Consider the following 14,038-nt stretch of genomic DNA (forward strand, 5'->3'; position numbering starts at 1 on the left):
AAGCTGACTTGTTATGCATGTTCCTCAGGTCGATACAATTACAACGATATGTAACATGTATAACTTTTATATTATTTGATGGCTTGTAAAAAATCTAAACCTTTCAAAAAAACTAAATGTTTCATAAAATCGCTCCATTCCCAGGCTTATAGCACTGTTATCTTTTGGTCTATGGGGCTGTGTGAGGTGTCCAAAAATGCACAATTTTGCACTTTGGGATTTTTTGGGGATTTTTTTTTTTTTTTGGGGGGGGGGGGGGGGGGGGGGAGGGAGATCCAGCCACTATACACCAGGGAGAGGGGGACACAAGACAGTTAGAGGCAGCCATCATGTTTGACAGCTGAATTTAACTGTCCTAATTAGGTATACCAGGCATGACACCATTAGGGGGGTATAGAGGGTACACAAAGTGACCCCTCTCTATACCTTGTGGCTCTCAGCTATGATCAGAAGCTGGGGGCTGCCCCTACTAGTCAGCTATTTAACCACTTAGGGTATGTTCACACTGAGTAAAATAGGCGGAATTCCGCTGCAGTACTTTCCGTCGTGGAATCCTGGAATCTGTCTCAAGTGTTTTATTGCCCGTCTATGGGAGAGAGCGCACTCCTCTGCTGCCGCGGCTCTCCGCTCGAGGAAGTGATATGTCACTTCTTTGAGTGGAAAGGGGAGGAAGCGGACGTGCACCCTCCCATTCACTCACTGCAGGACACTGAGCATGGCAGGATTTCGCGAATTCCACCATTTTTGCTCAGTATGAATATACCCATAGATGGCGCAGAAGTGACAGCAGAATTAAAACTGCTTAGCATACCTGCATTGGTAGTCTCATAGCCGTATCAGCTCCCCACAGCAAGATTGTGGAAAGTCGATCTGATGCATAGTTTAAAATCACCTCCTTTTCCTATTTTTTAAATAAATATAAACAAAAAACCATTTGAGCAAAGGATTAAATTATTACATTCATGATCTTGCACGGTCAACTGTGTAAAAACAACAAGACCGATGTTTTTTTTTTATAGTTTTAATTTTTAAAAGTAGTGAAATAAAATTTTATAAGTTATATAAATTGGATATCGTGATCGTACCGACTTAAACATAGATAACATGTCAGTTTTACCACATGGTAAAAGGTGTAAAGACAACCACCCCCTTTTAAAAACAAGGATGCAAATTGGCTCGTCATTAAGGGGTTAAAGGGAATATGTCAGTAGATATGTTCTGACCTATTCACAGACAGCACAAAATACTATCAGGCTCCCCAATAATAATAAAGTACTCTACAGCACAGCATTTTAGAAACACAATTTTAGGTGTGACCATTACCCTATGACCCACATAAATCTGGAGCCACACCTGAAAATACAGGGTCAAAGATAAAAGCAGCAAGATACGCATGTGCACAAGGTCTTATCAGGAGTCTTATCATTGGGGGCTATATGGTGAAAATGAATAGGTGGCACTGAGATACCTAAGAACTTGTATTTCTTGTACAACAGTATAGCTCCCTTTAATGTGACAATAATTTGCATAATGGGAAGGCTTCATTTATCATTGGAGTGAAAGGAGCCTTACTATAATGTTAGGAACAGCAGAACAAATGTATTTACCACTTATAAAAAGGTGACTGACCATGTATTCTCTTTAACACTGAAGACTTACTGTGGCTTTATGATAAACAATGAATATGAACACGAATAAATGAATCATGGAGAAACACACCTTCATCTTTATATTTGATGGTAACTTCATCATTAGTCAAGAGCTTCCCTCGGAAGACCCTCTGCATCATCAGGACCAGCTCATCATAGGTGATGTCCTCATTGTGAATGGGAATCCTGCGGATGTCTTCCCCAAGCTGAGCTTTGATAATCAGCTTGCCGCTTAGGTCCAGTTGTCCATTCATGGTGGACTCCGTGATGACTGAGGCAGCTTTATGGAATAGAATAAGATCATTTAGACATAATATAATTTTCAAACCACATTAATCCCTTATTATATGCAATAGAAAAAAAATACGGTCAGTCATGAAAAAAATGGTCGTAGCCCTTTAGCCCCAACACCAAACAAGACTACTGCTAATGCAAAAGCTATGAAGATCAGGGCACAGGAGCCCTCAGAATAGAACAGCCCTTTGAGCATGAGATCTTAAAGGGTTTTCTAATATAAATTAAAAAAAAAAAAATTTACAAGCTGCTAGGGGGATCAAACAAAAACAGAGTACAAGTCCAGTGCACTGGTCTACCGCAATGGTAAGCTGGCCTGGCTCTCCTGAGGACATTCCAAACACAGTGTAGCTTAGGCATCATACAGAGGCCAGGGTAAACCCTGCAAAAAGCACCATTAACAATACTAAAGGAATATATTGTATTTTATTTTTTAATTTTACACCATAGAAGGCAATCTTTTATTTAAATTGGAGAAACCCTTTAAAAGATTACCTGTCACACAGATGTGTCACAAGTTTTGATCAGTCAGGGTCACAGTGTTGTGACATACAGCATTGTTTTACTCCCTGGCGCCCTGCTCACACCAACTTGTAGCAGATGAGTCACACAGACTTATAATGGAGCCCACACAACGGCCGATGTATGTATATTGCAGTATCGGCCGGATGAACATCACTTGATGCGGGCACATTTGGGCGTGTCTGCACTCCAATTTGCCAGAGACCACAGTGTAAAGTACAGCCGGGAACCGTACTTTACACTGTGAGCACAGCCTATTTTGTACAGCCTCTGTTCACTAAACTGCAGCCGTACAAAACAGACCAGGCAATTATTTCGTGCAGCCACAGGTATACAGGGTGTATACACTATGGCCATTGGTCTATACACGTCAATGCAATCAAGTACTGTCAGTTAACAACGGCCGTTATTTTACTAACAAATACAGTGTGTGAACATGGCCTTAACCCTTAGAGGACCGGGCCAATTTCAATTTTTGCGTTTGTTTTTTCCAAGAAACCCACATGAGCCCTTATTTTTTGCGCCACTAATTGTACTTTCAATGATAGGCTGAATTTTTTTTTATAAAGTACACTGAAAAAGCAGGAAAAAATTCAAAATGCATCTCTTATTTGGGGGGTATGTGTTTTTGCGCCGTTCTCCTTGGGGTAAAACTGACTTGTTATATATGTTCCTCAAGTCGTTACGATTACATCGATATGTAACATGTATAACTTTTATTGTATCTGATGGTTTGTAAAAAAAACAAACAAAAAAAAAAACATTGTTAACAAATATATGTTCCTTAAAATCGCTCCATTCCCAGGCTTATAGCACTTTTATCCTTTGGTCTATGGGGCTGTGTGAGGTGTCAATTTTTGCACCATGATGTTTACTTTCTATCAGTACCTTGATTGCGTATAGGCGACTTTTTGATAGTTTTTAATTACAATTTTTCTGGATTTGATGTGACCAAAAATGGGCAATTTTGCACTTTGGGATTTTTTTGCACTTACGCCGTTTACCGTGCGAGATCAGGAATGTGATTAATTAATAGTTCGCACGATTACGCACACTGCGATACTAAACATGTTTATTTATTTTTATTCATAACATGGGAAAAGGGGGGGGGGGGGTGAATCAAACTTTTATTAGGGGAGGGAGTTTTATTAATAACACTTTTTTTTTTTACTTTAACACATATACGGGAAGTCCCCCTGGGGGACTTCTAGTATATGCACTCTGATCTCTCATTGAGATCTATGCTGCATAGATCAATGAGATAGGCACTTTGATTGCCGGCAGCAATCGAGTGCCGAGCCGGGATCAGCGCCATTTTGGAGCAGACACCCGGACGGCATAGACTTGTGGATCGCTCCTCCAGGAAAACGTCCGGAGGATCGATCCACCCCACTAGGCACCAGGAAAGTGCTGCATCAGGTAATCGGATGCAGCTGTCATCTTTGACAGCTGCATCCGATTACCTTATTAGCTGGCACGGCGATCGGACAGTGCCCGCTAATAGTCGCGGCCCAGGGTTACATGCGGCACCCAGGACTGCGGCCCCGCTCTGAACACCCGTAGGCAGCCCAGGGCGTACAGGGGTTAAAAATGATACAATAAGAAAAAAAAGAAATAACTATATTTCATTTCTATCACAGGAATTGAACAAAAACAACTGTTGCTGGTCTCTAGACAGTTAATTTACCCCCAGACCATAGCTCCAACACAGGCCAGGACGCTCAACTATATCTGATTGCAGATCAGTCCCTCTGTTGGCAGATACTGACAGTGTGACTACAGAGAGGACTATATTAAAACTGCATGAAAAGGACGCTGAGGATGAAGATAAAATGTAACCTTCATCCTCCGAGCCCCATGCTCAATGGGAAGCCATCAGCAGGTTATAGTTGTCTAACCTTCTAATAGTTTCCTATGAAGTGCTGGGTGGCATTTTTCCTATGTGTCAGGTTTCGAATATCAGAACGTATGGATATTTAGAAATATTGTCCTGGCAGTGAAACAAACTGAAGTTTTCCCAACAATTGATAGCAACTCTTTCTATAAAGTGTTTTTACCATTTTATCCCCCTACATAACAATGTGCTTGAAATCAAAACGATAACAGGGATTGTTCCACATGACATTGTACCAATATTCAAGAAGGGATCAAAAAGTGATCCTGGAAACTATAGGCCTGTAAGTCTAACATCTATAGTGGGTCAAGTATTTGAGGGTTTTATAAGAGATGCTATACTGGAGTATCTTCATGAAAATAATCTTATCACACAGCACCCGCATGGGTTTATAAAGAATCTGTCATGTCAGACTAATCTGATCAGCATGTATGACAGGGATGGGGAACCTTTGGCCCTCCAGCTGTTGCAAAACTACTACAGCTTCGGCTGTCCAGGCATGATTGGAATTGTAGTTTTGCAACAGCTGGAGGGCAGAAGGTTCCACATCCCTGATCTACGAGGAGGTCACAGACTGGAGCTGGGCGAAGCTGTAGGCTCCATATCGGGCCCATTGCTCCTTTGTTTTGAATACAGCCGCGGGAATGTCATGTGACCCGCGGCTCTATTCATTCCTCTAGAGCTGCCAGAGAGAGCCGAGTACAGCATGTGCTCAAAAACAGCATTATTAGTACAGGGGGACATTACTACTATATGGAGGTAATTACTACCATTATTGGGCACATGGAACACTAATACTGCATAAAAGCATTATTACAAATCGGGGAACCATGAAAGAGTCTAAACATGGAAATAGAGGACATCATGTGAGTCACTGTAACTGCGATGATCACTTGTACTGACTGCAGAGCTCCCATATAATACTAGTATCTACCACTGTATGGCCACATTATTGGGGGGGGGGGGATTGGGTATATTTTTTTTTCTGTAAATACAGTCTATGTGACCATTATACATTTGCTGAACTGAAAATAAAAAATAATCACATACTTTTTTTCTATTGATATGTTGGGCCGCCGCAAACCACACATTGCTTCCTCTGCCTACCCCCTGCATGCATTAGTATGCGGGCAGGGAGGGGCGGGCTCATGTCATATTGCCGTGGGAACAGGTGGGTCACGGATGTGTTAATCTGCGGACACCATTCTTCATGTGCTCTGGTTTCATTACAGGTCCCTCTGCCACAGGAATATGCAAGAGCCAATAAAGATGGGCGCCGCTCCTCATGTGACCTCCCACCTCTTGGTAGTAGTGTGATAGTTAGTGCTGCCATCAGTATTAGTGCTGGTTGCAGCACATGCTGTGCAGAGTATCAGGAATACCATGAATATCAAAGTAGCAGAAGATCGTATGACAGAGGTAAACGATAACGAGTATAGAGGCAGCCGACAGGAGGAGGGGAGAGAAGAGCAGACACTGTATACAGGAGTATACTTCTCTAATGGAGCTAGGCACAGTTCTCGACTAAAGTTAGGTCCCGGCCTCAGAAGGCTTGGGAACCACAGGTCTACAGTACAGGGGCATTCACAAGGAAGACTTGCAACGGATCGGATTCATGAACGTCCCAGCTTCATGTACCATTATGATGCCAGGAGTGCCACAGGTGTACAGTCCCGCAAAGATGTAAACACTTGCTTAGCTCCCGGCATCATAATGGAACATGTGAACAGTTAGTGCCCTAACTGGTTATTCCAGCTGACAACTGGTTATTCCAGCTGCCAGGCGTGCAGCCTCAGGAATGGAGGTTGTCCTAGCTAAACTATACAGCAACCCATCTAGGTCAGTATGATTCCGCCCCAGTATCTCATGTGCTGAGGATTTCCCTAGTCCTGCAGAGGTGTCTTTATATCGGACGTGTTGGGGAGAACTTGGAAAATTGGATCTGAGAATGAATATTCCACTTCATACCTATTCAGCTGGTTATGTCTCTCTACAGCAGCAACATAAACCTTATAGAAGTCAGACTATATGACAGTAGTCCAGTCTGTATGCCATTGGGAGACACTGACAGCTGATACTTCCTGTCTCTCTGTTCCTTTGTATCTTGTCCCTTTCTTATGCTGGCCAAACACCTTCTATAATCTCTCCCGTCCGCTGCCCATCTTCCCCATACACGGCATGGACAAGCGTTACTGTGTTCTCTATGAGGAGAGAGCTCTGGCTGCAGCTTATCTCTCCCAGAACAAAAGGGTGAGGTGTTGATTTTCCATCATGCCCAACATAATATGATTTCAGCCCTCCCATCACTGTGTCCATAGAGATGACAATAAGTCACTGTGACAGCCTGTGATTGGCCATCCCTCTAATGTGATGATCATATGGTGTAAACCGATGCTAAGGGATCTACATTGGTGTGGCTGGAGAAGGAAATGCTTCCGGTAACAGTATGGATAGTATATAGTATATAAGCAATATTGGAGAAGTGACAGGTTTATCCCCAGTGAAGCCCCTTGCACTAGACTGCCCCTGGGGCGCCGCGGGCGCTGCTATACAGCCGCAGCACGCCGGGGGGGGGGGGGGGCACTGCTATACAGCCGCAGCGGGGGGGGGGGGGCACTGCTATACAGCCGCAGCGGGGGGGGGGGGCACTGCTATACAGCCGCGGGGGGGCCGCGCTGCTGCTATACAGCCGCAGCACGTCGCAGGCGCTGCTATACAGCCGCAGCACGTCGCAGGCGCTGCTATACAGCCGCAGCACGTCGCAGGCGCTGCTATACAGCCGCAGCACGTCGCAGGCGCTGCTATACAGCCGCAGCACGTCGCAGGCGCTGCTATACAGCCGCAGCACGTCGCAGGCGCTGCTATACAGCCGCAGCACCAACAGCCCAGTGACTGACACTGAGATATATATATATATATATATATATATATATATATATAAAATCTCAGTCCATGTGAGGAATGATAAGGGAATATACCTGGTGGGGAATGATGGGCCGTGTAGTCCCGCACCAGCCTAGAGGCCCCGGCTGCCTGTCACTATGGGGCGGGCTGGGGTGTGGCCCCTGTACTGGCTGCACTGACAGGCCCGCACATGCCCCGCACTGGCCCGGTGAAGCCTCCGCCACACCCCGGGCTCCCCCCGCTCTTGCCTCGCACACCCCTCACTCACCTGGCGCAGCTGCTCGCGCTCCTCCGCTGGAAGAAACAAGGCCGGCAGCGGCGCACACACAGGCCGGCGAGGGACAGCAGCAGGACAATGACTGGAGCACTTGTACGGCTTCTGCCCTCTGTCCGCTGTCTGTCTGCTGGCGTCACCCCTCTCTAACAACCAATCAGAAATCAGGAGCAGCCCCACAGGTGACGGACCCAACACGCATTCTGTACGTGGCATGAGCGCCAGCACGCTGCGCAGGCGCTCCGGAGAACAAGTTTAGTTTTTTTTTTCCATGTAACTTTATTGATACCAATTCATTCAACAAAAAGCATTAGCTTGTCTCTACCGTGTTCAGTTTCTTCTACATTATAAACTATCCCCATAGGAGGCTGTAGTCTAATAAGGGGATGAGTGGCAGCCAGTGGTCAGCCGGGGAAGCGAACACTGAGGGTCAGGTCCATGGAGAAGAGGACGGCTGGCTGGCTGGCTGCATGGGCATATTTCATGGGACCCAATGAAAACACAATGTGAATGCATCCTTTAATTGCAGTAATTGATCATTTGTTTGCAGCGGCACATCATTTCATTGCGTTATGGTGCGTTTACACAGACAGATTTATCTGACAGATTTTTGAAGCCAAAGCGAGTAATGGATTTGAAAAGAGAAGAAATATTGGTCTTTCCTTTATGACCTGATCTCTGTTTATAGTCTGTTCCTAGCTTTGGCTTCAAAGATCTGTCAGATAAATCTCTCTGTGTAAACGCACCATTAGGGCGGGTTCACACTACGGAATTCTCGCGGGCAATGTCCGCGGAATTCCGTCAGCTGTCCACCCGCACGGGCACGCCCTTTTCCGCCGGCTCCATAGACACCATTCTATGGGCCAGCGTATTCCGCAATCCGCTAAAAGAAGTGACATGACACTTCTTTCAGCGTATAGTGGAATACGCCGGCCCATAGAATGGTGTCTATAGGGCCGGCGGAAAGGCGCCCAGATGTGCGGGCGGACAGCTGACGGAATTCCGCGGACATTGTCCGCGAGAATTCCGTAGTGTAAACCCGCCCTTAGGGTCCATTTACACAGAAAGATTATCTGCCAAAGATTTGAAGCCAAAGCCAGAAACAGACTATAATCAGAGATCAGGTCATAAAGAAAAGACTGAGATTTCTCCTCTTTTCCAATCCATTCCTGGCTTTGGCTTCAGATCTTTGGCCGATAATCTGTCAAATAATCTTTCTGTGTAAATGGACCCTCAGGCAGAGTTCTCACATAAGGCCCTGTTCCCACTGAGGAAAGGTAGCGGAATTCCGCGACGGAATTGTCCGCCGCGGAATGCCGTTAGCCTCCCGCTCATAATGGGAGTCTATGGGAGGCGCGCGCTCCTGCTCTGTACGCGCTGAAGAATGAACATGTTCATTCTTCAGCGCGGACAGGGCAGGAGCGCGCGCCTCCCATAGACTCCCATTATGAGCGGGAGGCTAACGGCATTCCGCGGCGGACAATTCCGTCGCGGAATTCCACTACCTTTCCTCAGTGGGAACGGGGCCTAACGTTTATTCAGTGTTAATGATGCATTTATGGCATGATTATTTTGCCGCAATTCCATCAAAATCTGCGCAAAATTGGTATTATACTGCGCAATTCACTGCAAAATAGAGATAAAATGGCATCATTAATGCAATATAAACGCCATGTGTGAACACAGCCTTACTGCATCTCTTCATTGCAGCATTTAATCTCTTAACATCTGTCTTGCCATCCTTCATTGTGTAAACGCAACAGATACGAACGTACCCTGAGGCTATGTTCACACAAGGCATTTTCTACATGATTTTGCCAGAATCGTGGCAAAATTATTGATATGTTATAATGCTATTTGCATGTGTGGGCTATGTTTTCATTTTGGGAAAATATCGGGAAGCGGCCATCTTGTAACATAGATGGCCACTAATAATGATCATGGTCATTATTTCCGGCTGTCTATTTAACAAGATGGTCACCTTCCACTGATATTATGAGGCAGTGGGAACATAGCCTTTTGGTGCGTTTACACAGAGAGATTTATCTGGCAGATTTCGGAAGCCAAAGCCAGGAATGGATTTGGAAAGAGGAGAAATCTCAGTCTTTCCTTTATAACCTGTTCTCTGTTTATAGTCTGTTCCTAGTTTTGGCTTCAAAAATCTGTCAGATAAATCTCTCTGTGTAAACGCACCATTAGAAATCACAGTTTATAATTGCACTGAATTGCCTCTAAGGAAATCAAAAGGAGCCCCACTGTGACCTGCAGTGACACAACCGGAAATCTGTGGATATATTACAGGTGATTGGTGGCACAAAAATCAATTATAGAGACAGAATTTAAAGATCCAAATTGCCATGGTCGCCATAGTGGAATTTTTGACCAGCTTGGGGCGCAGTAGACCACACTTTTTTTGAAGGCGGGGAAAGTGTAGGAGGGGTAGGTCTTACCAGGGTCGGCCTTAGGGTCCTATTAGACAACCCGATCATAAACTTTAAACAAGTGCCGAATTGCTAGATTGGCAATGGTTTACTGAGGTGAAGGCGCGCACAGCAGTTATTTGGAGAACTGTCACTGAAGTATTTGTGCCAAAACCAGAAGTGGATTCAAATGGGATGGAAAATATAAAGGGAGGACTTGGACCTCTATTTCCTGTTGGATCCTCTTCTGGTTTTGGCACAAATATTGCACTGGCAGTTTTCCAAATAACTGCTGTGTGTGTCTCCAGCCTTAAGGGTATATGGACATGGAGTAATTCTGGCGGAATACTCTGTGCGGAATCCGCCGCTCGTCCCTACGCGCACCCGCTTCCCTCGCCGCTGACTCAATAGGCTCCATTATAAGTTCAGGCAGATTTCGTCATCAGCCCCGCCCAAAGAATTGACATGGGCGCACAGCTTTCTGCTGAAGACACAAAAAATTGTGTCATAGCTTCTCCCCCTCATCCCCCTCCCTTCTGAGACAGTTGTATCTGCAACTTTGTAGTTTCTGTGTAATTCTGGGAGGGTTAAACTGAGTATATATACCTATATATGATCCAATAAATATCCTAGGGTCCTTGTGCACACTACAATACCTAAACCAAAAAAGGAAGGGGAAAAAACCACCCCACTAACAAAACATGCAGGACCAAAAAAAATCACAAAATATATATGTCATGTATCTTTATTTGTATATATAGAAAAATATATATTTACAAAGCAAAAATTTAAAACAGTAAAGGAACTGACACATAAACAGATCCCCAGAACAATGGTGGTGGTAAATAATACAAAACAATATATATGCAAAATACAAAGGGAATAAATTAATTTACACAAACGAAGCACTGGGCATTGGGCATGTAATTAGTTACATTTAAAGAGTCACTGTCGTATTTTTTTTTTTTGCAGAAATCAATAGTCCAGGCGATTTTAAGAAACTTTGTAATTGGGTTTATTAGCCAAATCTGCCATTATCTGCATGTAAAAAGCCTTTTCCCAGGTCCCCCCCCTCCTTCCTCTTTTTCATCCACTCTGAAAAATCAGGAAATTGTGACTTGTTGCATGAGTCGTACCCTGTCTGCTCTAGGGAGAGGGGAGGGGGGAGGAGGAAGGAGGGAGTTAGCTGACAGCAGAAAGCAGATAACAGAGGATTACAGGCACAGAGCTGGGTGACAGCTGTAATCCGAGCTCAGACAGGTCACTGGTGACTGTCACAGGAGATATCCCGTTAGGGATTTGTAGATTAACTCTTTGTTGTCCTGTTTTGGTCTTTTCTTTAGCTCTCTCCATAGGAGAACAATGAAGACAGGGGGGAGAGCTTCAAACTGCTTTTTCATGATAAAAATGCATTTTTCGGATAATAAACCCAATTACAAAGTTTCTTAAAATCGCCTGGACTATTGATTTCTGCAACAAAAAAATTCACGACAGTGACACTTTAAGCATAGTGCTATATAGAGTGCATGCAAAACCATAAAGTACATATTTAGATGTGTCCATGTGTCCTTAGTGCAACGGCCACCATACCACTCACCCGACGCGCGTTTCGCGTACTTGCTTTATCGAGGATGATCCTTCTGATGTTGGTTTTTCATGTAGCTGAACAGGCATTCGTGTCAACCATGGTTGTGATGTGCAGCCATTTCTGTCTCTCCAGGCTAGTGCATAAAAACTTTTATATGCAGCCTGTAAATAATATGAGATGACAGAACAGGTAACCTTGAGAAACTGCAATTAAAATGAGGTCACTTGGATTCACAATGGCGGTAGAAGTGCTTGTAATCAATGATATTCCACGTGTAACAAGGATCTCGGACAGTGAGATAAATACTGAACTAATGCACCATGATTCATCAGTCCCTCAGCTACAGGTGAATGATTGATAGCATAAACCAGAGGTGTCAGACCAGCCCTCCAGCTGCTAAAAAACTACAATTTCCAACATGCCTGAGGGGAGGGGGGTCCAATGCTGTGGTCCGCCTCTCTGACACTTTGGCCCAGGATAAAAACCTGATTTGATAACCTGATTTGGTTTATTGCCCCATCATAGCACACAGATGGGCTGACAGATTCCCTCTCAGGGTACATTCACACCTACTTTCTTTGCAGCATGTTTGAACATATAGCTGAGAACTTTGTTATGTGTGAACATACCTTAAGGGTCCATTCACAAAGATAGAATCTGCTGCAGATATTTCGGTTAGTCAATGATCAAATCACAGACAGCATCAATTCTACAGCAAATCCTGTAGATGTGAATGGACACTTATGGTTTTTCATGCTGGATATGTTTGACATTTTACCGTATATTATATCGCCTTCAGAGCTGCCTTCTTATTGATCTTCCAAGGAAATGACGGATTGGGCATGCTGAAATTGAGGTGTACAACAGATCCTTCGAGCATCTGATAAAATAACAGTAAATAATAAACATGCTAATGGTAAAGTGGTTGTCCTACAATTAGAGGGGAACTATACATAAAGAAAATTTGTTTTCTATTAAAAGTACATTAAAAATTATATAGATGTGTCTATACAATGTATTACCGTATCTGTGCGGTTCTGCCAGATAGAAATCCAGGAAGTTAAGAAAAATGGCCTCTGTGCCAATTCACATTGTCTCCTGCTCCTTCTGCTATCCCCCCTTAGGATACAAATATTCCATGTCTCCGTCTCACATTATCCAGTGCTATAAAAACATGGCCACTTTCTTTCAGAGACAACACAACTCTTGTCTCCAGTTCAGGTGCGGTTTGCAATTAAAGGGGTTATCCAGCGCTCCAAAAACATGGCTACTTTTCCCCCTCTCTCGTCTCTAGATTGGGTGGGGTTTCAAACTCAGTTCTATTGAAGTAAATGGAGCCTAAAGGGGTCATCCAGCAAAAAATCTTTTTCTTTTAAATCAACTGGTGTCAGAAAGTTATAAAGATTTGTAATTTACTTCAGTTAAAAAATCTTAAGTCTTCCAATACTTATTAGCTGCTGTATGTCCTGCAGGAAGTGTTGTTTTATTTTCAGCCTGACACAGCGCTCTCTGCTGGCATGGAACTGTCCGGACCAGGAGAGGTTTTTTATGGGGATTCATAAAAAACTGAGACAGACTTCCTTTCTCGGCCAGAGATGTCAGCAGAGAGCAGTGTGTCACACTGAAAATAAAACATTTTCTGCATGACATACAGTAGCTAATAAGTATGGGAAGACTTGAGATTTTTTTAATAGAAGTAAATTACAAATCTATATAACTTTCTGACACCAGTTGATTTGAAAGAAAAAGATTTTCGCTGGACAACCCCTTTAATTGCAAACCGCACCTGAACTGGAGTCAAGAGAGAGGAAAAAGTGGCCATGTTTTTAAAGCGCTGGATAACCCCTTTAAAGCGACTCTGTACCCACAATCTGACCCCCCAAACCACTTGTACCTTCAGATAGCTGCTTTTAATCCAAGATCTGTCCTGGGGTCCGTTTGGCAGGGGATGCAGTTATGGTCATAGAAACAACTTTTAATCCGGCAGCGCTGTGTCTAACGGCCGGGGCTTACATTTGTATATGCAGTGGGCTGGCACAACCTCTTTGTCCTTCCTCCCCACCCTCCTCATCATAAGGAATGATCCAGGAACATTTACTGCTGTATGAGCTTTGCACAGGTGTATTAACAATCCAGCCCATGTGCCTGGCTGCCACAGGTGGGGAATAAGAAGCAATCTGCCTGGAGTATTCCTAATGATGAGGAGGGTGGGGAGGAAGGACATAGAGGTGGTTCCAGCCTAATGCATATACAAATGTAAGCCCCGGCCGTTAGACACAGCGCTGCCGGATTAAAAGTTGTTTTTATGACAATAAATGCATCCCCTGCCGAACGGACCCCAGGACAGATCTTGGATTAAAAGCAGCTATCCGAAGGTAAAAGTGGTTTGGGGGGGTCAGATTGTGGATACGGAGTCGCTTTATGCTCTATTTACTTCAATGGAACTGAGCAGCAAAACCCCGCCCAAGCTGGAAACAAGAGTGGAGTTGTCTC

The 14,038-nt window shown here is 44.2% G+C and overlaps 1 protein-coding gene across 4 annotated transcripts in view; it reads right to left on the bottom strand.

Moving 5' to 3' along the window:
- The window catches only part of TFG (trafficking from ER to golgi regulator), a 30,941-nt gene extending 18,528 nt beyond the window's left edge, over positions 1 to 12,413 (bottom strand). For 2 of the 4 annotated variants that reach the window (XM_069971079.1, XM_069971076.1), the window contains exons 1-2: positions 7,532 to 7,703; positions 1,720 to 1,929 (exon numbers count right to left, since the gene is read on the bottom strand). In XM_069971079.1, coding sequence (XP_069827180.1) covers positions 1,720 to 1,903 — 184 coding nt within the window. In that variant the 5' untranslated portion in view covers positions 1,904 to 1,929; positions 7,532 to 7,703. Of the gene's footprint in view, positions 1 to 1,719; positions 1,930 to 7,337; positions 7,420 to 7,531; positions 7,704 to 11,554; positions 11,707 to 12,323 lie in introns of those variants that run through there. The other 2 variants (XM_069971077.1, XM_069971078.1) reach the window with 2 other exon arrangements.
- Between the last annotated feature and the right edge of the window lie 1,625 nt (positions 12,414 to 14,038).

This window comes from Dendropsophus ebraccatus, chromosome 5 (genome assembly GCF_027789765.1).
Source record: "Dendropsophus ebraccatus isolate aDenEbr1 chromosome 5, aDenEbr1.pat, whole genome shotgun sequence".
NCBI classification, from domain to species: Eukaryota; Metazoa; Chordata; class Amphibia; order Anura; family Hylidae; genus Dendropsophus; species Dendropsophus ebraccatus.